Source organism: Gambusia affinis, linkage group LG13 (assembly GCF_019740435.1).
Source record: "Gambusia affinis linkage group LG13, SWU_Gaff_1.0, whole genome shotgun sequence".
NCBI lineage: Eukaryota > Metazoa > Chordata > Actinopteri > Cyprinodontiformes > Poeciliidae > Gambusia > Gambusia affinis.
The window spans coordinates 13,891,712-13,917,613 of NC_057880.1; the positions used below are offsets into that span (position 1 = coordinate 13,891,712).

General features: G+C 36.6%; 2 protein-coding genes across 8 annotated transcripts; one reads left to right on the forward strand and one right to left on the reverse strand.

Annotated features, from left to right (window-relative positions):
* The first annotated feature begins 854 nt into the window (after positions 1 to 854).
* sfxn3 (sideroflexin 3) lies at positions 855 to 10,714 on the forward strand. Of its 3 annotated transcripts, none has more exons than XM_044137484.1 (11): positions 855 to 932; positions 2,636 to 2,811; positions 3,046 to 3,216; positions 4,825 to 4,923; positions 5,430 to 5,505; positions 5,599 to 5,684; positions 5,790 to 5,917; positions 6,510 to 6,559; positions 7,188 to 7,237; positions 7,327 to 7,374; positions 7,471 to 10,714. In XM_044137484.1, the coding sequence occupies exons 2-11, from the start codon at positions 2,648 to 2,650 to the stop codon at positions 7,565 to 7,567; spliced, it is 969 nt and encodes a 322-aa protein (XP_043993419.1). In that variant the 5' UTR covers positions 855 to 932; positions 2,636 to 2,647; the 3' UTR covers positions 7,568 to 10,714. The 3 variants fall into 3 exon arrangements, with proteins under 3 accessions (XP_043993419.1, XP_043993418.1, XP_043993420.1); XM_044137483.1 differs by having other exon boundaries at positions 894 to 990; XM_044137485.1 differs by lacking the exon at positions 855 to 932 and adding an exon at positions 1,035 to 1,089.
* A 4,355-nt stretch (positions 10,715 to 15,069) lies between these two features.
* Positions 15,070 to 23,109, reverse strand: selenou1a (selenoprotein U 1a). 5 transcript variants are annotated; one of them, XM_044137491.1, is made up of 6 exons: positions 22,924 to 23,109; positions 17,161 to 17,334; positions 16,621 to 16,712; positions 16,397 to 16,537; positions 15,979 to 16,143; positions 15,070 to 15,862 (listed from the first exon to the last, which is right to left on the reverse strand). In XM_044137491.1, coding segments are annotated over exons 1-6 (669 nt in total). In that variant the 5' UTR covers positions 22,925 to 23,109; the 3' UTR covers positions 15,070 to 15,766. The 5 variants fall into 5 exon arrangements, with proteins under 5 accessions (XP_043993426.1, XP_043993427.1, XP_043993425.1 ...); XM_044137492.1 differs by lacking the exon at positions 22,924 to 23,109 and adding an exon at positions 20,508 to 20,657; XM_044137490.1 differs by lacking the exon at positions 22,924 to 23,109 and adding an exon at positions 18,723 to 18,756.
* Positions 23,110 to 25,902: the final 2,793 nt, after the last annotated feature.

Here is a 25,902-nt window from a genome sequence, read left to right on the forward strand (position 1 = left end):
CTGCTTTAGTTGCACATACACTCAAATAACTTTCACGAATGTCCAATTAGACTCCAAGTAAGCTTTGCTATTAATATACATTTTGAGAGTCTTTTTTTTCCTTTTTTTTTCTTAGGGCAAAAGACTGACATATAGTGTGTTTTAAGCGTCAGGAAGATGGATAAACATCTCCACCTCGTGGCCAACTTTGTAATTTCATTATTTATAAAAATGTTTTCTTAAGTTTCAAATAAATAATAATACATATGCAGTTATTTATGCTGATTTTTATCATTGTATATATTTTTTTTAATTTTGTGTGCCTGACAAAAGCCTAAGATTGAGAAAAATAAAAAGTATGTCTTATATCTATATTCCTCTGGTACAAATTAACTTTCGTGCGAGCAAATCAGAATCATTGAGCTTTATTATTACATTTACAAAAGCTTGGAATAAAATAATTTCAGAAAAGCCATGTAGGGTTTCAACCAATCACGTATTTCCTTTCCTCACACGCCCACAAGCAGCTAACCCCGCCCTCGGCGTCTCACATACAACCGTGCTGCCTTCACTTACCCTCAAAAGAATTTGAGTGGCAATACATTAAAGCCTTGTCTTATTTGTGTATTTGTTTTATTCAAAAAAAATTTTTTTAATAGGCTAAATTAAGCATATTTGCTTATTTTAACTCATTGAAAATGTAGATTAAATGACAATGTTTCAATCGGTATCACAGATAGTTGGCACACAAAGTATTTGTGAAATACATGTAGCGTCACATTATCCTTGCAGTACAAAGCTTGTCTGGTCCTTAAATGGGATCAAAGTGATGAGATATTGCTATTCTCTTTGTTTTCCATCCACAACATGTTGTGTGCCTCTCATTCAATTTGTCAGAAAATTGCAATTTACGACATTGTTCAGAGCACATTAAAGCATCAGAGTTCCACCCGGTGAGTGCTGTGATATTGAGAGGTCATACATTTTCAAAAATCAAGATAATTGAACCAGGTACGTTTTGACCCTGACCGCATTTATTTCTCTTAATATTTTCTATCACAACCCGATTAAGTTGACATATTTTCCTTCGTGAAATATGTCCTTCCAACGGTAATTAAAGTGCTAGCATCATGGTTTTAGATTTAAACCAAGCAGCTAACTGGCTCAGTATCGCTTGGAAATAATTGTTTTTGTTTACTTAAATGGGGTTTGTTTTATTGTGCGATCTGTGATGGCTAACTTGGCTGGGATTCAATTTGATTTTATCCTCCTGACGAAATGTTTTAGTTTACTATAGCGTGAATTCCGTTGAGCTACCATGCTAGGAGGCTACATTTCTCTAGCATCTCATGACTCCACATCTGTCACCGGGTGTGTCGTGGTTTTATTCAGCTTCTTTCCCAGTTTTTGCTTTTGTTTTTTGCGGAACAAAAAACTTCTATGTTTTTGTGCTTGTGACCTTTTATCCCCGGGATCAGTATTGTTTTTGCCTCTATACACAGTGAAATAACTGCTGTTTAAACCACATTTATAGCCTTACTGTATTATGGTTGGACATCTTTTTTTGTAATTCTTCACTTGGATCTGTGTGAATTAAAAAGTAGATAACATTTATGTTTACACAAACATTTCATTTCAAATCTCCAATTACAAATATATCTATTAATTTTTCTAGTGTATAAATATTAGCCATGGAAAGACTAGAAAACCTCCATAACCCAAACTCAGTTTTCTTTGGTTTCTTTTTTTTTATCAATTAGGTCTGGAAATGACAACGGGCAAATAGCTGCTGATCCAAATTTGACCCCTTGCAGATAAAATAGTCTTAAAAAAAGGTTAAAACATCTGAAACAAATGTTGTTTTCATCTTATCATAGCTTATCTTGACACCAGGTAGATGGGAATGAAGGTTAATTGATTTAAATTCTTTTTAAAACATCTTATTTGTGTGTCTTCTAGCTGCAAATGTGCAAAAATTTGTACTTAGAGAAGTCCATTAGACGAATCTACCCATTTAAAATCTATGAAAATCCTTACACCACATTCTTGGTTAAAATCTACTAGTTTTTTCCTGCTACAAAAATCAGAAACAGTTGACAGTTCTGGATATCAAAATGAAATAAATTCTGTAGCACCTTCAAAAACTTTCATTCATAACTTTCACTTTTAAACTTCCAAAATTGAAGCACTTTTGAAGCCTTTGTATTTGTGCATTTTTTTGAGAATTTCAAGAACACTAAATGAAAAATCGTCAAAAACAGAGCTTAGTAGAGTAGAAATAAGCACTTAAACGTGTTGCTGAAGTTTATATAATATCAATCTTACCTCTGCAGCTGCAAATGCAGTACAGCATTAACAATCGTCAAAATTTGTCTAATGCTCTTGTTTCCTTGTTCTGTGACTGAACAATTGAACTTGTGATTATAAAATTACTATATAGTTTAATTTATTGTTTTTTGATGACAAACATGCCAATTTTAAAAACATAGTACAATAATAAAAAATAATCTAATAATGCCAGACTCTATATGAATATTAATAGTTAGATGGATATTAGCATTAGCATCAAAAAGGTCTGGTTGTGATACGCCTAGAAGCTAATCTGTTAGCGGTTTTCAAAAAGATGTCAATAATTTGAATTTCTGCTTCTGATCAGAGAAAGACCAGGATGTCTGAAGAGTTGTCGCGCGACATAAACATTAAGGAGCCGAGATGGGACCAGGGGACCTTCATGGGACGCGCCAAACACTTCTTCATGGTCACAGATCCCAGGAATGTCCTGCTGTCCTCTGAGACGCTAGAAGAAGCCAGAGTAATCGTAGAGAACTACAGGTGAGATGATGGAAAATATAGTCAGAGGTGGTCAGGTAAATGGTGTAAATTCAGTAGATTCAGGCAAAAACTGAATCTAGCTTTCCCCTGGTCTTCCTGTATAGAAGATCGAATGTATTTCCAATAGTGGAGAATATAAGTTTTAACACGTATAACTTTAACACAATTGTTTTTTCTGCCTCTTAAAACTTTCTATGAAAATACAACATCTTTGTGCTGTTTTGGTATTTTCAGAGCTGGAACCGTGACTCCTGGTTTGACCGAGGATGAACTTTGGAGAGCCAAGTACATTTACGACTCTGCTTTCCATCCCGACACTGGAGAGAAGATGTTTGTGATTGGTCGGATGTCTGCTCAGGTGCCAATGAACATGTCCATCACAGGCTGCATGCTCACCTTCTACAGGTACAGCAGAGCTTCTGGCACAGAGATCACTGATTACAACCCCCCTCAAAAGTTCATTTGACAAAATAATATCTGAAAGAAAAAAAAAAAAAATGAGTAGCTTTGACATTGAATACAGCAGTGCCTATAAATAGAAAGTTTAATCCGTATGCAGTGAAAATCCTCTTAAAAGAATCCAAAAAGCCACCCTCATATCTGAATACTGACAACTGACTGAGCTGATGACTTTTTCTTGATACGACAGCAACAATTAAAAAAGAATGACTGGTCAGAAATGACATAAAGTTACAAAATTATTTTATCTAATTCAAAGTGATGTTAAAAAATATACAGTCCTATAAACCACATTTATTTATTTATATTCCATTGTTTGTGTTTGTTGATTACTAAATTACTAAATAGCAATTTTACTGATACATACATGGTGTGCCACTGTGTTTTTGTAATTCACCACCAGAGGACAGCAGTTTTTCACCATTTACTTTTCATGTATGTAGTTTGGACTCACTTAATTGTCTATAAATGTGGTTGGACACATTAATGGTATGATCAATAAAACCATAATTTTTACTATTCTTTATTGAGCACTAAGGTTAATGATTGTCTAAAATCTGATTTTAAAACTTTCTTCGCTGCCGTTTCTGGACAATAATGGCTCCTTCTGTCTTTGGTTCTCTTGAGGCGAAATTCCAATTAGTCATTTTAAACTCTAGTGATAAAGAGGCAAATTCTTTTGCTTTCTGTATTCTTAGAACACAGTTGTTTACAGCTTGTCACGATGTCGATCTGTTTTCATAGTGTCAACACTGTGAGACACTATGCGTTGACACTATGAGACCATTTGGTGCTGGCTTTGCACACAAATGAGATCACAAGCAGAAATTTGAGTTTTTGAAGTTTCTGTTGACACGGCCATTCATGACTTCCTCTACACACACCTCAGGTCTGTTCATATGACTATCTTTGTGTTTGATTGTGTATGGATAGCACCTCAAATTATAAAGCACATGTTAAAGGCCTGTGTTCTGATTTACAGCAGACTTTATGGTATTATGCTGACTTAGTGTTTGGTGTGCACTAGAGCATTTTTGCATTGCATTTCTGATTACTCGGCACTATTAACCACTTGTAGATATCATCACATCCTCAACTTTATATGAAACGACTTGAACCCCTTCCTGTTTCCCTTCAAACAAACACTGCTGCCTACTTGATAAATGATGTAATTTCACAATCATATTAGTGAGTATTGTGCATTTCATGTTAGCTGCAATGTAAACATATAAGAGGCGTTATTACGTCAAAGGTTTTATGATTGATGTCTGCTTTTATGCAGAAGCATTAAGAATGACAACGTGGTGTTGATACTCAGTGTTTTCAGAGGAACTCTATTCTGTTCTGATAAAAGTGTGCATGTTATAAATACTTTAATGGGTTTCTTCAGGTTAAACTTATTCTAAGCTTTAATGTTACATCACGTAGTTTATGCTCAAACTTTTTTTTTTTTTTTGGTTGCTGTGTTCTTATTTGAAAAGAACAAAAAAAAAAAGGATAAGGGTGAATCATCACTTCCTCTAACAGGCAGCGGCTGTTCTCTTGTGTTTTCAGGACTACTCCAGCAGTTGTGTTCTGGCAGTGGGTTAACCAGTCCTTCAACGCCATTGTCAATTACACCAACCGCAGTGGAGACGCTCCCATCACCATGAAGTAGGGAGGACTTCTCTCTTCTCCTCCCGTGTAGATCATTGATTTCCTCCCCTCTAAGCTATTGTCTGTAAGGACGATGTGGGAGCTGCTGGTTTCTGCCTTGCAGTGGTTTCATGTTCCACAGTTAAGCATGTTTCAGATTCATGTCACCATGACCCCATGCTGGGGGTCATGGTGACATGTTACTCACTGGCCTCTTGTGTCCGGTTAGCCCGCAGCTGGCTAACCACTTTGCTGTGTTCTAAAACATGCAGACAGTTCATTCATTGGTTACAGAAATGCATCAAACATATGCAGTCAGGAAGAGCATGAGGCTGAAATATTGTGCTTTTTCTCTCTCTCTGCTTTTTATGCATCTTTAACTGCAATCTCCGAACTTGCAATTAACGTTTAGTACAACGTATTTGCTGCATGTCGTCTCTTTATGCTGTGGTCTTCAGCTAATTTAAATTGTGGGAGTTGTGAAAAATGTGGTTGGTGTGTTAACTTCATCTTCCTCTGTGCAGCCAGCTTGGCGCCGCCTACGTTAGTGCCACTACAGGAGCTGTGGTCACCGCGCTCGGACTCAAGTCTCTAGCTACGGTAATTCTTCTGGTTCACATGAATAATAATTAAAGTAAATCCAACAGATGTGGATCCACGATGTGATGCCGGTCTGTGCTCCTGTCCTTGCAGCGTCTCCCCCCAATCGTCAGTCGCTTTGTCCCTTTTGCTGCCGTGGCTGCTGCCAACTGTATTAACATTCCGTTCATGAGACAGAGGTGAGATTACTAGAGTATTGATTAGCGAACACTTCCTGTTTCACTTAGAAGGGATTTTAAGGACTTTTCAGGTTTGATTCAGCCGGTTTTGTTTCCTTCCGTCAGGGAGCTGAAGTGTGGGATCCCGGTGATGGATGAGAATGGAAACCGGTTAGGAGAATCTGCCAACGCTGCCAAACAAGCCATCATTCAGGTGGTTGTGTCCAGGATTGGCATGGCGGTGCCTGCAATGGGTAACTCAACCTTGTACCCTCAAGAATGAATGTGTACAAAAGACTCGCACCTGTAGATGTAGGGGAAGGTCGTTCTACAAACAGTTGGTTCAAGTAACTATCCTTTTTCTTTCATCTCATTACTTTAGATGTTGGTCAAAAAGAACCTTCTTGGCGTATGAATGTTGTGTGACACCATATTGGTTTAGTGCAGAACAGGTTTATTTTCAGAGAAGAATGCAACTTTTTTTTTTTTTTTTCCTTCTGGGTGGGGGGCACAAAATCTTCCCTCATTTTGGCGTCTTTGGCTGCAGTCTAAATAAAAATCTGATACAGAGTCCCCGGAATGTCATCATAGCTGTTTTGCCAGAGTTTCGCAAGTGCATGCAGGGAAAATAAAAGCAGCTGAGGCCATTCTTTGTTAGATAAGGTTAATCTGAACGAATGTTGTGTACAGAGGATTACTTTGATCTGATCAGATGAATATTTAACTGTAATTATGTTGGAAGATAAAAGAGTCCCGCTCCCTGAAGTGGCTCGTTTTTGTTTTACTTCTCTTGCTTATTGGACCGAAGCAACCTTGACTCATTTCTATAAAAAAATGTTTTCACAGCCATTCCTCCTGTTATAATGAACGCTCTGGAGAAGAAAGCCTTCATGAAGGTAGGCACACAACATTCTTCAGTCCAAATGAAATGGGGAGGAAAAAAGCTTTGTCAGCAACATGAATGTGTTTTGCAGTTTTATGGCAGGACTTTGTTATTAGATTATATGTAGGCTGATTTGCATTGATTTGAATTATGGCACAGAGATTTATCAGCTTAAAAACTTTACTTTCAGAGAGAGAGAGAGAGCAGTTTTTCTATTCTTTTTTTTAATTGTAAAGGTCAAAGGTTAACCTGGAGGGAAGAATGCTTCAGGAAGCCCAGGGCTTCTAGTTAAACTGCAGATGAAAGGCAAAAAGTTATTTGAATCCTTGTAGTGATCCTTTGGGAAATTTTGGGAATTTTCCAAGGTTCTCAACTAGAAGAGGTAACAATAATGAATATCAACTCCTTTCATACAAAGATGCATTTGCTAAAAAAAATAAAAATAAAATAAGTTGTTGAAACATTTAAAATTCTAAAATATTTCATCAGAATACAGTATCGATAACATAAAGAAGGTTGAACACACAAGACCCAACATTTGCATCACGGTTGGTGATGATGACGTCATAAAAGATAAACTTCCAATTTGGTGTAAATCTGCCTAATTTTACAACTTTTCTTTATTGTTAATTTTCTTGTAGCGTTTCCCAATTCTGAATGCTCCTGTCCAAGTGGGGCTCGTCGGTTTGTGGTGAGTAAGATAAGCTTATATTCTCCAAACGTGCTTTAAAATTGCAACAACAACAACAACAAAAAGTTCCTTTCTGTTCCTCTTTCCAGCCTGGTGTTTGCGACGCCTCTCTGCTGCGCCCTGTTCCCTCAGAAAAGGTACATTCAGCAACTTCCTTGAAGCCCCTGCGCTGGTAGAGACGTGTTATCTAATGTGGGCTGACTTCAGAGTGATGGTTAACCGTATCTTTGCAGCTCCATGAGCGTGAGCGGACTGGAGGCTGACCTGCAGGAGAGGATACGGCAGCTAAGTCCAGACACCACCACCGTCTACTTCAACAAGGGCCTGTAGGCACATGAGCAGGAAACATGCAAACTGTCTGTTATCATGGGTATGAGAGAGTAGAAAACATTTATTTATGCTTTTGCAGTCATTTTTATTTTTGGTATATTTTCGGTTCTTGTATTTTTATTTTGTCTTCCTCTTGATGGATAACACAGGAAGTTGATAATGACTTACTGGTGGTTTACTTCATGTTACTTTTAATGTCCTACTAGAATATTCAAGTTATAAATGAAGGTTTTTCCTGTTTGTTGTGTTTCCTGAATATAACGTTGCCTTGTGTGTTATCTTTGTTTTGATCGGGGTTTTCAACCCGTGGCCCTATAAGCCTTCCCAATTGACTCTTAATATCTTGAAAAACATAGAACTCAAATGCGGTTTAAATCTAAATGTGATACAAAGTAATACTTTCACTTTGTTTCTGTGTTTTCTTGTCAAATTTTCACAGAATGTCCATAATATAGCAACTAATAGTACAAAGATTTTTTTTTTTTTGCATTAGGCCATTAGCTGGTGTGTTTTCCCTTAAGTATTCAGAAATATGAAACTTCTTCTAAACCATGAAATTGTTTTGGTTTTTTTTTGTTTTTACCATAAAACAAGCACATTTTAAATAGTGGGAATAAGACTGCAAATGATTATTTTATTAATCGATTATTAATAAAATTAATAAAATAAGTGGCACCTCCTGCAGATTTTTTATTTCCAATATTGTATGTTATACAAATTTAGAAATATATTAAAATATATAAATAAATACCAATAATCAAATGCCTTACGGGCAACAACGGCGTTGATTCAATGTAAGCCAGATCATTTGTTGCAAAAGATTCATCTGCAGTTTAAAAAAAATATATACTTTTAACATCAACATGTGTAAAGCTTGACTTGGCCTCATTACACTGTAGGGCTGATGTGTTGACTATTTTATGAATTATCCGATTATTAATTGGATAGCAAAATGTTCTATTAAAAGATTTTTTTTTACAGTATTTGAACCAGGTAAAGCTAAAACATTGCCACATTTTTTTTAACACATATTTACAGACAAAAGATAAATGTAAATTGATTGTACAGGTTTGACTTAATTATTGCTGTGGGTATTGTGTTCTTTTAACATATGGCATGTTTTAGAGTCTGTATGCTCCAGTTAACAATTAGCTAATTACTAAATTAGTTGTCAATTATGTCAATTATCGATTCGTCACAATTAATCTGATCTATCGTTTCAGTCCTGAGTGGGTATTTATAAAGTTGATCAGTTTTTGAATGGTCATGCAGGTTTTGCAGATCAGGACAGAACTAATTTAAGAGCAGCTAAGTGATAAATGATTTCTAAAGGTTTCTACCCCCTAGTTTTGACACATCACACAAGCTACGTGGTGTAAAATATTTGCTTCTGTTTATTTGCTAAAAAAGTAATCCCCTGATGTGAGTTCCTGTTTTGTATCACACAGCCTCTCATTAACAAGAGCAGCTCTCTTCAACTGTCCTTCAAGTGTACTTAAACCTTTAGGTACATACGCTTCAGAAAACCTTTAGAGGACATAGACGAGTGGAATCTAATGAGAGTAGTTTATATTACTCTAGAGAAGCCCCACTGTTTTTCTGTAGTTGTTTTTTACACTATGTTGGTTAGTGGTTGTGCTGTTATCTACACGTTGCTCACAGGAAGGAAGCAAAAACTGCACTTATCTAAAATCCCCATCTTACTTTTATGCATATACTAAATGAAGACAACCGGTGTCGACATATAGGCACCTGAAATCTTTCAAACAAACTTATCCCTCCCCTTCATTTAAATTAAACATATAGTAAAAAGGTTTTTTTCTGTTTTGAGGACTTTGCGTACACCATGGAGATCCAGTTCTACCAAAAGAAATTAGTAAATGTTGTAACAAATTTTAAAGTGTAAACGTTCGGTGCACAGTAAGTTTCAATAATTGCTTTGAGCATCTTAAGTCATTTAATGAGGTCACCGAACACACAGCTAGCTATTCAGGGTGATTAGATAATGTACGTGAGGGCATACAAGTCGTCATAGTGTTTAAGCAAGTCGTCATAGTGTTTGTCGTACATAAATTGAAACAAGTATATATTTTCTGAATACTTATGTAAAATATGGAGCACAGAAAAATGCACTGGAGAATAAGGTCAGCTGCTAGTTTATAGGAGTTTTGCTCCATCTGAGTGAGACTTCCTCATACTGAGTGCTAATGAGTGACTCTGGATTCATCTTCTGAGGAAACTCACTATTTACAATTTACCAGCAATCATGCTTTGTACGCTCCTTTTTAAAAATAGAAATATATATGGGTATATATATACATAGGATTCTGGAGAAGAGGGACAAAACAGGTCCTTTGGATACAGCACAAAATTTGAATAAAATATACACAAAATCTAATTTTTTTCAAATATCTGACTAAACTAACCTGAGCCATGTGAGCACAACAATCTATGTTTTCCTGGTGTTTGCTGAATATTTTTTATTTTAAACATTGTAGTAGGTGGATACATTATGAGTTTAAAATAATTAATGGAATACTAAGATAATATATGATGACAATTATGTACAAGTATGCAAATAAATAATTATAAAAGTATCAATGAATTTAATTAAAAATAATTTTTATATATTTTCCAACTCAATTGAAATTTGTCCCAAGTTTTTGTCAACACCGTCAGACATAAAAAGAATGTATAAAAAAAAATCAGGCATTATTGGAGGGCATCAGAACTTCTTAGGACCCCATGACCTCTTCCTTTGAGGGCTTAGCAGCTCTAGTTAGCTTATGTTATTCTTTAGTTTTTTTTCTTCCATTTAATTCCTCAGTTGTTCTTCACAGCCATGATGTGTCAACACCATAACTGACAATTTACAAACCTTTGATGAAATTTTGTGAAATAAATGATTAATTTTAGTAAACTGTAAAAGTTACAATATGGCCTCCTTCAGAATAACATCATATAAATTGAAGTAGTTTGGCATTTTGTCAACTCCGTCAGATGTTAACGTCAGTTTTTAACTGATGGTGTTGACAAATCTCACCTAAGTGTGCAGTTAATTCATTTGAATGTACTTTACATTAATGGCATTACTGCACATATATAAAATATTTCTTTTTACTCACTAGGTTGTCACCACCTTCAGTTCTGCGTCATAGGGTCATTAAAAAATAATTTGGTATTTATTTTTTGTCAGATGGTGAGGACAAAGTTCTGGGTCAGGTCCATTAAAAATTTTATTTTTAAAACAGTGTTGCTACTAGGAGCCTGCACCTTGGCATCTTTAAATTCCCAAAACATTGTTTGTCATTTTTGTATACTTAAGCTTGAAGAATTTATTTATTTTTTTAAATTTGGGAAAATTTTAACCCATGTTGTCCCACTTCTCGAGAATCACGACAGTAAGACTGTACAGGCTATGGTTGTAGTGAGGTTTGTGATTGCGCAATTACCCATTTATTGTAAACCAATGGAAAAGGTGAAGGGAGTCTGGCAACTGCACTAATGTGTTCTTACTCGCAAACCTACAGGTGCATCTGCATATATTAGAATATTATTGTAGAGTTAATGCGTTGTACTTCCATGACTTACAGTATCACTCCAGTGCAGTATGGAAGTGGAATTTTGTTTGTTTTCAGGAATCAATTAAAATGTGACTGCATGGTATTTAAAGCGTGCATTCATATTTTGGCTATGTGGGCAGGTGTCATCTCCTTTAGGAAAATAAAATCAACATCTAAATGAAACTTGGCAGCAGGTTGAAGCAGAAAGTGCTCTAAAGTTTCCGTGCAGCAACACCAGCAGATGACGTGTGTCTGTGCCTCTCTACAGACTCTGGGACTTTGATTTCCACAATGAATGCAAAACTTACTTTAATCTGAAATGTGGACTTTGTGCCACTGAGCTAAAGTCCCATCCTTAGCTCAGGTGAGAGGTTTCTAACGTTGCCACTAGTTCAAGGAGTAGTTAAACACAATGAATATATGAATATGATGAATATAACATTGACATATAACGTCCATTTCCTGCTACATTGCTGCATAGTGGCTCTTAAAGTTAATAATACACTAACTAATGCAATGAATGGCCTTAACTTTACATCTCTGTTAAAACTGTGGATGTCCTTGCTGCTCGTTTACTTTTTTCTTCCATTCAACTTTCTCTTAATATGCTTTCATACAACACTCTGAACATCCAGTTTCTTTAGCACTTCTGTTTTATGGTTTATCCTCGTTGTGGTGTGTGTGTGTGTGTGTGTGTGAGAGTGACTGACTGCTGTCAAGTCAGCAACGCGTGCATTTCTGTGCTTCAAGTCCGTGTCTGTTACTCGACTTTTATTTGAACATGAATTTTGGGTTTTTATTTGCTCATAATAACCAACTTAATGCACATCACTCTGAATTGGTTTAATTTTTCCAGAGTTTTATTTTTTTTAACTGAATTACAGAAACTGATATAAATGATATTCTAATGTATGGAGATGCACCAGAAGGTAATTGTGTTTGTATATTCTGGGAATTTAATGGTTGTTAGCACTCAAAAGTCACCAGAATGTATTGATTATTTTTATTATTTTTTTTATCGATGTTTTAATTTGAGGTCATCATGTAAAAATTTGCAGATTCTGTGCATTTTAATGTAATTATGACACACTTTGTCCATGACTACAGACTCCTCTACCTTTGAGTCTCTTCCCTTTAAATGCTTGAATCAAACACGTGATTGTGAAGGTGGGAGACGGGCCAGCAGTGGTCTGTGATAAAAGCTTGTTGCTGCAGCAGTGTGGATGTGTTGCTGTGTGTGGTTTTCCTATTGAGGGTGGTGCTGCACTATATTATAGCCTTTGCTGTGCTACTTTCTGGACCTGAGTGTATTTCTGTTGCTCTTTCAATCCTGCTTTTTACATTGTGCATTGAATGTGTGTATGTCGTTTATTGATCGACGATCGTGAGGCGGCTAAACAATAATTCTGCAAACTTTGCTCATCACTAAGGATTTTCTGTAGCTCTTAGCTTAACAGGAATAGAACAAACAGTTTTGATTCATCTCAGCCTTTGACTGTACCATTACAACCTGATGCATCCAAAGACAAGGCGGCTAAGAACTCCTTGGAGAAGCTCTTGATGCAGCTTTTTCTCAGCTTTATGATGTAGACTTTCTCATGCGATGCATCTATTTGTACATGTGGCCCTCAGCCTGAACAGTGCTGCATTTAACACCAAACTGTGTAAGAAAATCCCAAAGCACAGTCAGGAGTGCAAAGTTACTGAACTAGTTATGTATAAACCCCAATATATTTTACTTTAACTCTCCAAAAACACTGTTGAACACTTGACACTGACCCTGACTTTCATCTTTGTTTTGCATGCTTTGATTGCTGGAAGCACAAATGTAAAGGACAATCCCTGTTCTTGTTACACTCCATGAATGTTATTGGTTTTCAGTTATGTACAAATAGACTTGTCAGTATTGGTGCACAGTATTTTTCTCCCTCTGTTTTGTATTGTTCAAAATATTTCCTTGATGTAAGATGTATTTTACTGAAAGCAATAAAACCACGTGTTGCAGATGTTGGAACCAGAGTGAACGTGTAATATGTGACGGCATTGTGATGAAGGACAAGGAGCTAAAGCAAAGAGGCAAATGCAGAGTTTCTATGCATATTGGCATGTTCGTCTTATTTGACGGAAAGCTCCGGAGCTTTTCATCATTTTTAATAAACTGAGATGTTTTTACAGTAATCAATTAGCTTTTGCAAATAGAAACTTCAAAAGAAATACAGTGCACCCAAATTCAACCTGGAAAGATTTCAGACTTATGCAATCTTATCAGGTCTCAACACTGAGAAGGCCTGATGTTGCAAGCTCGGATTTTTCTTTTTCTTTTTTTTTTCCCCCAGATTGAAGATTGATATATTAACTTTATCAGTTACTGATACAACTGCTCTCAAGCCTATAGAGTCGCTGTACACAAAGCTTTACGAACCTAGTTTAAAGGACATATCGCTTTCAAATTATTTAAAGATTAAATAATCCACTTTTTAAAACATGCATGTTGTGTACGGAAGTTTAAATAAACCTGCACCCGCAATCATAAAGTAAATTCTTTAAACTAAAAGCTACCGTTTGGTCCATCCACCACGGATAACAGCGAAGCTTCAAGACTGCATGTGGATAAGCCGTTCAAGTCAGGTAGGAGCAGGACTACAATAATATCGCAATAATATCTGTAATACCTGAATGTCCACCATATCTAATATTTAAAACTACCATCTCAATAAGTTGTCTGAAAGCAACCAGAGTATTAATCACTGCTGGACTGATTTCCTGTAATGTGAAAATCTACATGTACTTTATTTTATACTGTTCTGCTGTGCATTTTTACATGCATGTAAGTACGTCTTGTGGTTTAATCTGATTACCCAAATGTGTGAAACGACATTACTGCATTACATGCATCTGTGGGCCGTTTTGTTTTTGCTTTCTCTAGCGAAGTGCTCAGGGTTGGGATCTGCTCCAGGTACCAGCAGTGGTTTGATTTTTTGGGTTCCTCCTTTTTTTTTATTTATTTCCAGCTAAATATTATACACTCTCCCCATCAACAAATGTTTAAGCCACACCTTGCACATACAACTAAAATCCACTTTTATACCATGCATATATTGTTAATTCATCATTTGACTCTTGGATGCATGAGTGTATTGTGAATGTTACCTGGTAATGGATGAAGGAAATGGAAACTTGCTTACTCTAGCATGTTTACATTTGCGCCGGTTACAATGTCTGCTAATGCGACCCTTTCAAATCACATTAAGTGAGGAAATGGGAACCACGTTCTATATTCAAAGTGTGGAATAAAAACAGAGTCGGGACATTTTTGCAAAAGGGAAATAGTTGAGGACATTAGAAAGTAAACCCTTTCTGAAGTTAATCATTTCAACACATCAAGAAATTTGACATTTCAGTGAAACTTGTATAAAGTTTTTAACATAAATTTGAAAACGTGCTTATTCCTTCAACTTCAGATTGTCTGCTTGAGTTGTAAAAGTTCAGTAGAGTGACTGTTTTATTGTTTTCTCTTCCACTTCAGTGTTGTTTTATTGCAGAAAATATCAGTAAAACATAACAAAATGTTAAAAACGTTGGAGGTTGGAATATCGTTACAAAGCGCCGTTGTCCAAAAGTTATCCAAAAGTATGCAAATATAAGTTGTAAATTTTGAATCAAGACTTGGAATAAAATAAGTTTTAATTAGGTATGATGAACTTTAACAAAGCAGAATGCATGAGCTATTTTTGTTCATTTTATTTTTATATTACAGTTCACTAGAAGTACAAAAGAGCACATAAGTTATTTTCAAGACCTTTAGAAACAGCATTGTCTATGTTGAAATATTTCAAGAAAAAAATTGTTCCAATGACAGGTGCAGCACAAGCAAAGAAAAAAAAAAAAAAAAAAAAAGATTGTGATATTGCTGCAGTAAAATGAACACACAAAAGCACCTGGGGTACAGGGATGATTTATTCATCTACAGATTGGAAGCGTGTGTCCAGGTACAAACAGTGTATTCCTCGCTCATGCACGAAAACACACTCGAACAAGTAAAATAAAACCTGCTTGAAGCGCCTCGAACACTCCCCAGTGTGTTCGACAGCAGCTGAACCTGTGTGTGTGTGGGGGCATCAAACCTGCTCCTCTCTGCACTGAGTTTAGAGTCAAGTTGTCATTATTTCACACACACAGATCAGACACTGCTGTCTCCAATGACTGGGGATCTTCCAGGTGCTGGACAAGGACGGACAAGTTAAGCTTTAACATGTTAAAGACAGGACAAATATACCAGTTACATATGACGGACTGATAATTAAACATCACACTTCAATATGACATCAAGCCTTTAGATTGAAATAAGTAGTTTGGATCTTTTTTTAAGCGATGCTTCGTTTTATAAATAATCGCTCTACCTGAATTTTAATGTATCTGAAAGAAAGTACCTTACTCTGATTATCTGTAATTGGAAAAAAAAACAAAAAAACATCTGCAATAAACATTCATTCTGTCCTGTGCCTTAAAATTCAATTTCATATCCAACAGTAAATTACTTGGAGGTATATTGCCATATTAGCCAACGTAAACAGACACCAACCACAACTCAAAGTGGAATTATTTGTTCATTTTTGCTCTTATCTAAATCAATGTTCTATTTCACTGGAACAATTTTCTGCACCGCCTTGAGGACGTCTGCTGTCTCCACCTTGTCGCCAAACTGCTTCTCTTTGTGCTCCAGGAGGATTCCCTGCAAAACAGCAAACACGGTTCAGGAGAATGTTTGTTTTTTTTAGGGGGGAGGGATTGTGGGGGGGTTAAACCATGTGATAATAATCTGCGCTGTTCAGGTGATGGACAGATTACCTGATCTCCTGGTCCAATGACAAACACTCCTCCCAAGATGAAGCCCTCGCCGTGCATGTTACCTTGGTAACCAGACCTCCAGGCCCGAATAAAGTTCTGCCACACCCCAAGCCGGATGAAGCCCAGCCCTCCCATCTTTCTCTGCAGTGGTCCATAGAAATGTTTCTAAAATCAAATTGAGTTCTGGTTAGCGCCTTGAAAAGAATCCGACATTTCATCACCTTTCAACAACAAGCTTCGCCTTTCAGCATGACACAGACCCTAAACATTCAGCCAGAACTACAGTGGGAGCTGAGATTCAGAAACTCTCCTAATATGACATTAATCTTCAGAACATTTATCAAAATTAATCATACTGTGCTCAGGTAGGTGTAAATTCAGGCTCTACAGTCAAAACATTAAGGTTTCAGCTGCTAACCATCTCATCTACGTAGATGTCCCCAGCGAAGTGCGGTCTGAAGTCCTGGATCTCTGAGCCGACGTTCTCTTTCACCACGGCAACCAGAGGGACCCCGAGCTCTTCCAGCTGGGGCTTCAGAGAGGACAGCTCAGAGGCCTCCTATGGACAGAAGAACATGAAGTCATGAGAGGAGTTTAAACTATTAATCTATGCAAGCATTGAAACGTCAAGTCTGACACTACCTCTCTGCACAAAAATCATCCAGGCCGCCGTACGGCCATGATCACCGCTCCATTCTTCTCCCAGAGGCTCTTCGCTTTTATAACCTTTCCATCTACAGAAAGAAAAAAAAAGACTCTTTACTCCAGCCTGACATCTTAGTCTACAAAAAAATTGAATATATGTGGACTAGAGAAAAGATTAAATAGAAACAAATATGGGAGGCTAATGGTTTTGGTAAAAATTTGAAGTTAATGTTTCATTTTTACACCCTGAGCAAAAAATAAATAAATAAAAAAATTGTTCAAATACATCATTAGAGCCCCAAGGTTCCTCTGCATTTATGTCAACTTTTATATTCACACTTATGACTGGAACAGTATGTTGTAGTGATTATTAAAACGTATTAATGTCGTGTTAAAATGACACATCCCCAGTAGATTGCAAACATAAAACCTTTAACAACTCCACAAGTGATTCTGCTGCTGCCTGAAACCTAAACTTCTTTCTGACTGTCGCAACAATGGATTTACATCAAAACATTTTAATAGACATCAGCCTACCGTCTGTGGTGGACCGCAGATCGGCGTCTTCGAGGTGCTCCAGCGATGCGTTTGCACCTTTAGGAAGACACATGTCAGTGTTGGCCAGGAAAATCCCAGCCAGGGCCGCTCCGACTGCGCCGATGCCCAGGGACCACATCCCCATCTCAATCAGGCCCCCCTCCAAACTGGACACTGCAGCAAAACACGGCAAAACCATCACAAGAGAGACAGAACACACCTCTCCTGCTCCCTCTTAAATACGACTCACCTAACTAAAAGAGGCTGGACTTCAAAATTTCTTTTTTCTTTTTTTTTTTGTTTTGCAATCGTTTCTGCTACGATGTGTCCTTGCAGAGAAAGCTTATCTTGTCTGAAAAGGAGAAGCTACATCTTTCTGAGGCTGAGTAATCTACAAGATCCAGTGTGTTCACTCATTGTCTTCTATGTATTTTCAGAATGTGATTGTGATCCTTCCCGCCAGCAATATCTCGTTGTGCTCTAATCTAAACCTCACTTATGAGATTAGAACGCTCAGCTACACATCAGATCCTTCTGACAGTGGCTGCTGTTTGTAAAAAAAAAAATGCTTAAAGGCAGCCAACACTAAACGTTTGTTTGTATGGACTGAAATTTACCCATTTTAAAATGACCTGCTGACTTTTTAACTACACCGGCAGAAAGTCAATAAGAGTAAACACTTTCATTTTAAGGTCACCTTTTATATCACAGTGGTTATTACTCTTAATAAAACAAAGAAATAAAAATTAGCATCAAACTAAATAACATCTGTTTTGGCTAGAACAACTCCTCCAGACTACAAAGTAGGACAATGGGGAATCGTTACGCCCAACAACATAACCACAGAGAACAGCTAATTGGTGCAGGAGTCAAATATGTTCTTGCCTGAGGTGATCTTGTTTGGATCAGGACTTGCTCTGGCTTTGCTTTGGTGAAACTGAGCAGTCTGGCTCTTTAGAAACTGAGGGGCGGCTGTGACGGAGCGGCTCGCCAGACAGAGGGCAGAGCAACGCAGGGGAAGCCTCCAGCTCAAAGTCGCTGAACATCTGGACAGAGCCAGCATGGTGGCAAAACTCCAAGCCTCTTACTACACACACACACACACACCCTCAAGATGCAACTGGAAGACACAGAAAGCAAAACTTTTTTTCTAAGCAGCATATAACTGAGCCAGGTCTCTACTGAAGCTCAACTTCAAGGTAAATTCACGTGACAGGGTTGGAAAACTAAGAAGAAGAAAAGGAATTTCACAACTCAAAACTTGTGGTAAAAAAAATGCAACAATTCTCTTAAAAGAATTAGCGGTGGCTGTTATCTTGATGTAAGTAAAATGCAAATGTCCTCCATCTGAGCGTACGCTTCCTTTTACATTCTAACCTCATGCATCAACATGAAGTGCACAGAAACACAAAAAAAAAAAATAACATGCTGCAATCATATCTAAAACTATGTTAGAAAAAATTATGACACAAGTCTGGCTCCTTTATCTAAACAGCTTTGACATAAGAAGCTCACTAACTCATCTCTGTAGTCAAAGGGAGAAAAAAAAAATCCTCTCTTACTTCTGCTTCACCTCATCCGGTGTGAAACGTAAAGTAAGTGAAAATGCATCAAAGTCACTGGGCTTTATAGCACGGGGGACAAAGGAGGAGAAAAGATCACCAGCCAATAGAGACGCCAGCCAAACCAGGAAGAGTTTGAACACTTAAGAAAAAAAGTATTTCGTGCTGCATGCTTTGCACTGTGACACAACACTGAACACAGCTACACTGTATTCCTCCTGTCCCAACACACATCCAAGATCCAATCCTGCACTAAAATGTTCTTCCATCCTAAAACCACTTATTTATTTATTTACTTCTCAGTGGCCAAATGACTGTAATCGCCAGAAATCAACAGAGGACATTGTTATAGAAACAAAAACCAGAACATAAACCAAACCAGTTCTGGTGATAATAGAATCTGGTCTGTGGTTGAATAGTAGTGTGTTAGCATGCTTGGGCGAACATGCATTTCTGAGGAAAAAAAAAAATACAAGAACATGCGATAAGATTAATATATACAGTTTATACATTAGCACAGTTTCTCTCAAAGGTTTAAACGACCTTTGTTGAAATGTCAGGTCTTAATGACACATAGTGAAAGTGAAATATGGAAATTCACCAAAGGAAATTAAAAGGGGAAAAAAATAAATAAAAGCTTCCAATCACATATTTGCATACATGTAAACACTTTTAACCAAATACTTTGTCGGAGCACCTGCTGATTCGGTTTCAGCGTTCAGTCTTTTTGACTCAACAGCCGTCATTTATTATAGTGAATGAGAATGAGTTCAAACTGAAATTACTGAAAGCTAAGCCAGACTCTAGAGCAAAATCTGACTGATAAAATGAAGGGGTCACTGGAAATGGCCGGGACCACTGGGCAGATATCTTCACATGTTTTGATAAAAAGAAAAGCACAGCAAGACAGGGTGAGCAAGTATTGTTAAATCTAAATGTGGAATGCAGGTAGACTCCAAAAGAAGATTAGATGCTGAAATTGATTCAAAAAAGTGCTTCAACAACATTATGTCGACTCATGCCACTCATAAATGAATATATATTTATTCATTTCTTTTAACAGATTTGCTCTGTAGATCAGCTGGAATAAAAATGTCAGTTTATTTGTGGAAAAAAGTCCAGAAATATCTTATATGGGTCAAACTTTTTTTACACCAAAAAACCTGAGGTGTGTTTTGTAAGCCATTAAATTATACAAATAGCATTATCATTTACATACATTGTGAAATTCTCTCTTCATATATATTTATGCTACAATTTATTTTTAGCAAACAGATATTTTATTTTTTGTAAAAATTCTGAAATTACGTTTTCACGTGACAAGAACATAATCTCAAAAATAAGTATTTCAATATCTTAGCAGATTCTTGTGCACACCAACATTGGGCTACGTATGTAGCTCAATGCAAGCTAACAATAAGCTGATAAATAACCCCTTCGACACCAATTTGTCTATGACCTTGATACTCCGGGCACATAATCAAACCCACAGTATCAACCTAAAGGGTTAACAGAAGGGTTAACTGTGGCTTAACATGCCTGAGGTTAACCCAGTAATATCAAATGTTGCTACATGTTAAGTAAGCTTGTCTCTCGGAGACCTGCACAGTAAAGCTGTAACAGGTATAACAGGTTCAGTGGCGTCCATAAATTAGGACAGAGTGGCACCCGATAGACACAAACTCTTTGGTTTTATCCTCGGCTAAAAAGTATCAAATGCTGAAGGAGGAAATGCAGATTTTTCAACACAGTAACAGTAACGTTACGTTTAGAAGTGTATGTTACCTTAATATTGACACACTAATATGAATGACGTTGCATGAAACGCCGCCTTGATCACAGTCGTTCCTTGAGTAAACAGAACCGGGCCAACGGCGCAGGCGTACTAAACGATCGTCAGCACAGGCTTAACTAATCGAAAGAGATGCCTGGAAAAGTCAATGCCAGATGTTAACGGGAATATTTGAACAGGGACTTACAAAGGTCTTCCAGCCTCTCGAACATTTTCACATTCTGTCAAATTACTACAAAATCTGACTAGCTTACATTTTTTTCTTGGTTGAGGGCCGGTGGGATTTTAAACGATATTTATGATGCGAAAGGAAATTTATGCATTGTTGTCAGATTCTTTTGCAAATAAAATTCACTGAAAAAATAAAAATAATTGACTTTATTAATTGTATCTACTTTGCTACATTTATCAAGTTCTTAGTATTTTTCTTACCTTATTTTGCAGCTCTCCATACTCACCGGTTTAGTTTAGTTTTTTTCGTAATAATATAAGTAGCTGCTGAGGCCGTGAAATCAAGTTTGGAGCAACACTCCCCTCTGCTGGAAGTTAAGAAGGGGAAGACGGAAAAGATCTTTGGTCTAATAATGTAAAACGGAGTATTCGCTTTTTTTCCTGTACAATTATAGCTATTAATAACGACTAACAAGAACATTTTGATGTTCTTGAGATATTCAGTTTGACCAATTGTTTAGTAGGACCTGCATCAAATTTGACCTCTGTCATCGTGTCTAACCTTTTCTTTCAATATTGCCCTATATTTTCTCCATCCATCTTTCCATGAGCTCCAACTAGTTCCCTTGGCCCTATTTTATTCCTACTTAAGAAAAGCATCCCTACAAAATAATGCTAATGTCAATGTGCCGCTATGTTGACACATAGTGGTTCTTACTGAGATGCATTGTTAGTTTTCCTTAGTTTCTTGTTTGATGGTTTGTTTGCTGTACTTAAAATCCGAAGAATCCCATCAAAGTTTGGGGGTGTAATGAGACAAAAATGTGAAAAAGGTCAAAAGAGTCAGAATACTTTTGCAAGGCCTTCTAAAGGGAACATAGTTACTGCGTTGCTAACACAATGTTTTCAGTATTGGGTTTTCATCTATTGATGCAGCTCAAGACATGGTTCAAATAAAATTATCTTTTGTGAAGCCTCTCAGTTTCCTTGATTCTGTTATGAGAGAATGAGTCTGTTTTCTGAGCCCAAGGCCTTACATGTCATTTGCCTTATATTATGAGTCATACCTGTTGGTCTAAGCAGATTTACTCAGAAAAGGGTATAGAAGAAAAGTGATTCTGTCTTTATGTTAACTGTAGCACTACATCTAAGAGAATAGATTGCTTGGCTGTTTCTCTAACTTTATTTAAAACTGTTACTTATTTATGACTATTTTTACAATAAAAAACAGTGAAGATAGCAGTTTTATTAGTCAAGTCATTGATAACAATAGTGTATGGTACAATAAAGAAGGGTCAATAGTTTTGGAAGGTGTGTAAGAAGTTTCAGGTATGCTAACACTCTCCCTCCACACTGTAAATAATTTACTTTATAGTGAAACAATTTACATTTTTCACCATATATCTTTTATAAATTAGTCAACTGAGGTAGCTGTTTGCTATTGCTGCATTGCTCCTTTAAAGTCTGAGAAGACAGCGTACTACAGGAGATATACATTGGTAATATTTCATTCATTCATGGCAGCTTCACTCAGGAATGTGCTGAAGGTCCAAAATGGACTGGAACAGAGATGGGATAGAGTGACACTCCTATAGCCCAGCTGCTGTGCTCCCTCTGGCACCTCTACACGCTAACGGTTCAACTTGTGGAGCAATTTCAAAGCACCTACTTTGAAATTGTTAAATCTAAATCACTGCTAGATTTAACTTTTAAAAATGTGAGATTTCTGCATTTAATTCATCAGTCAAAAATAAATAAATAAATAAATAAATAAATAAATAAATAAATAAATAAATAAATAAATAAATAAATAAATAAATAAATAAATAATATGTGCATATATTATGAAAAGGCACAGTGTGAGTATATCCTTATCACTCAGAATCACATGTATAAACAAATGTCTCACAGCCACTATTTGGACCTGATCAGCTTTGGCATTAAGCTTGTGGGACTAACAGCCAATTGCAGCAAAGGATTTGCACCCCACCTCCTGGAAATAGTTTCTGCTCGAAAGCATTGGTTAACTTATCAACGTCTTACAATGCTATTGAAGCCAGTCAAAAACCAACGTGATTAGCTTTGAAAGAATGACCAGATTTATGACAGAACTTAAGTCAGTTTGAGTTTATCCCTTATTTGTCTTTTGTTTGTTGTCAACTAACTACTTATATGACAAGTTCCCCTCAGTCTTTCCACCATACAGTTTATATGCAGGCTTGGTGCGATCCCACTTACTGTTTGCTCCAGATAAAACCAGTTTGGCGCCAGGCGAGCTCAGAGCCCAGAGATGTAAGTTGTGGGTGAAAACTGAGTGTCCTTGAACTTGAGGAAAGACTAACAGGTGTTAACAACCCCTGAAGTCTCTGGCTCTTATCTTGTCCTGTTCTGTCAAGTTTCAGCCTGGCGTACTCTCATGTGGTCTTTGACCCGGCTTTTAAATTGAAACTTGTCAGTGTTTATTATGACGCACAGTGCCACGAAACGTATTTGCACTCCCTGAGTACAGGTGCTGTGAAAAAATACTTTAGTTCGGCTAACTTTTTCTCTTGATAAATGATCTCCTTTAAAAATTGTATTTTGTATTATTTACTCAGGTTGTCCTTGTCTGATATCAGCATTGTGGGATGATCTGAAACATTTAATCAGGACAAATAATCATACAGAACAAATCCATCTGGGAGCATGAATAAATAAATAAATATACAAGTATTGTATCAAATGTATTTCACCCAATAAGTCAATATTTTTATAGCCACCTTTGATGAGGTCACAATGTGTACATACTAATGTTTTTGCCCAATTTTTGGTAAAATAACTCAACCTCAGTCAAACTTGATAATAAGTATCTATAAACAAATTTCAAATCTTGCTGCAGATTATTTAGTCAAAACATTTTTTTTTTTTTTCATTCCATGCAAAATAAAAAGTCTCACACAGCATGATGTTACATTTTCAGATGATGGACTGAGCAGATATTCAAAGGTCTTGATTTTTGTTAGATAGCATAATCAACTTCAATCAGATACTTTCTTCATGGTCTGCTTTTTGACTGACAGAATAATTGAATATGGTGCACTACAATGTACTCGAATCTTAGAGATGCAATAATTGTTTGAAACTCTGTGTATTCTTTCTATGGACATAATTCTTCTCACTCCTCAGATTCACATTATTCAGACTTCAAGCCTGTCTGAACTCTGTTATCCGTAATCTTTCAACATGACTAGCACAATCTTGCCGGAGTAAAAAAAAAAAAAAAAGTCCCATTCCCTGTCAGTCATTAACAGGTTCTTTGATGTAAATGCACAGTCCCTATTTTAGAGGGTGTTTAATGTTTGCATACATAACCAGTGTGGCTTGTCACTGTTTTTGTCCTACAGCAGGAGATTTGAGGCAGGTAAAAACAGACTCTCTTTGGGATAAAGCAGGAATTTCATGTCTTTTCTAGTTCTATCTAGTTGAGATTTGTTACGTTGACCCACACACAACATTGACCTCTGATTATTTGTATAGTGTTGTTTTCTTTCCGTCCTGAAGCACACTTGATTGTCACAGCTGAAAAGTTACGGAATCACTATTGAAAATCTAGATATCAACGTCAAACACTTAAAGAGAGGCTCCTCAAGATGTTTTGTACACTTAGTAGGTCTCACCATGTGCATTGAATAGTACTACATGTAACATTAAGATTTGTACATGTTTGCACAAACATTGCTCAAGTAAAGTATACAAATAAAGAGGTGTGTGTAATTTCGATCAATTGAGTGGATTTTCTGTTGGATTTTTTGTATCTCTCATGCTCTGGACCGTCTGAAATGTGAAATATGTGAAATTGATAAACCAGTTAGATTTAAAAAAACAGATGCTAATAAGACTCTATCAAATATTGCCATTATTAGCTGTGATCAGTTATGTTACACATGACTAAGGGCTAATGTTCTCTAAAGTAAGCAAACTAGTTCTCTTGTCTTGTCTCTTGTATATAAAATTTAAATCACAGGTAGCTTTTTTTTCACAGAAATATTTTTCCTACATCTGTTCCAGAGCGGGCCGTGAACCCATAAGAAAGTGTTTAATTATGTTCTTGTCTCACTTCACACGGCCATCCACAACTGAAATTAGAGCCAGATGATGGAAAAACAGAGAAAATCTCTGTTTATGTTACAGTCAAGAGAGATCAGCTACAGTGCATTGCAAAAGTCTTCAAAACCCCTTGAACTTTTCAGTGTATAACTGTATTGACAAACCAACAAATAGTGGTGAATAATTGTGAAGTTGAAGGAAAATTGAGGACTTTTGCATTTTTATGATTAAAAAATAGGTTTTATCCCCTCAGTGAATGCTTTGTTGAACAACCTATTGCTACGGTCACAGAAAACAGTCTTTGCCATTTCCAACAGGTTTTCTTCCAGGGTTGCCCTCTGTTTATTCCTATAATCAATGCGGTTTGGTGCACCAAGGTTTGAGGATATCACAGTTAAGTGAGGTGAGAGCATATGCATCCTTCACATGAAGATGTTCATTAAAAATATTTTTTTTAAAACCACGCTTTTATCATAGTAACTATCCTAAGCTTATTTATGTATGTGATATTATGCCCAATATTTATTTATTTTTTTCAAATTTGGAAAGATAATTATAGAACATAATTTTAAATATAAATATCAAAAACTTAAAAATTGTGTTTCAGTTTTGTTTTAGGAAGTTAGCAATTATTAGTTGCAGCCAGTAATTAAGTTTGGAGCAAACAGTCTTGTTTTGTCTTGAAGCTGTTTTCTGTTCAATCCCAGCCCGAGGTTCTTGTCTTCATCAGTGAATGTAGAATACACTGAGCCATATCCTGACAGAAGATCAGATATTGAAGATGTGTCTCAGATATTTCTCTGGCTTTCAGTTGACTCAGTGTGTCTGTGTTTTTGTAGAAAATGACAAATCGTCAAAGGGTTCAGTTGAAGCACACTTTTGGAGAGTCAGTCACAACTGTAGACTGTATTTTATGTTCGCAGTTACCACCAACTAGAGATACACTGCGCTGCAAAAGTAATCACACCCCTTCAACTTCTTCACATTTTATCACAGCCGATAAAACTCAGGATATCCTTTATTATTTGTCCATACATTTACTAAATTCAACAGAGGGGCTACAAATTACAGCTCACATCCAATATCTTACATGGTTTAGTTCAAATATGTAGCCTGAGGATTATCAAAGAT

Coding starts and splice junctions, on each gene's coding strand:
- sfxn3 (XM_044137484.1), top strand. CDS start 2,648: ATGTCTGAAGAGTTGTCGCGCGACATAAACATTAAGGAGCCGAGATGG. Junction 5,685..5,789: donor ATTCCGTTCATGAGACAGAG/GTGAGATTACTA, acceptor TCCTTCCGTCAG/GGAGCTGAAGTGTGGGATCC. Junction 6,560..7,187: donor AGAAGAAAGCCTTCATGAAG/GTAGGCACACAA, acceptor ATTTTCTTGTAG/CGTTTCCCAATTCTGAATGC.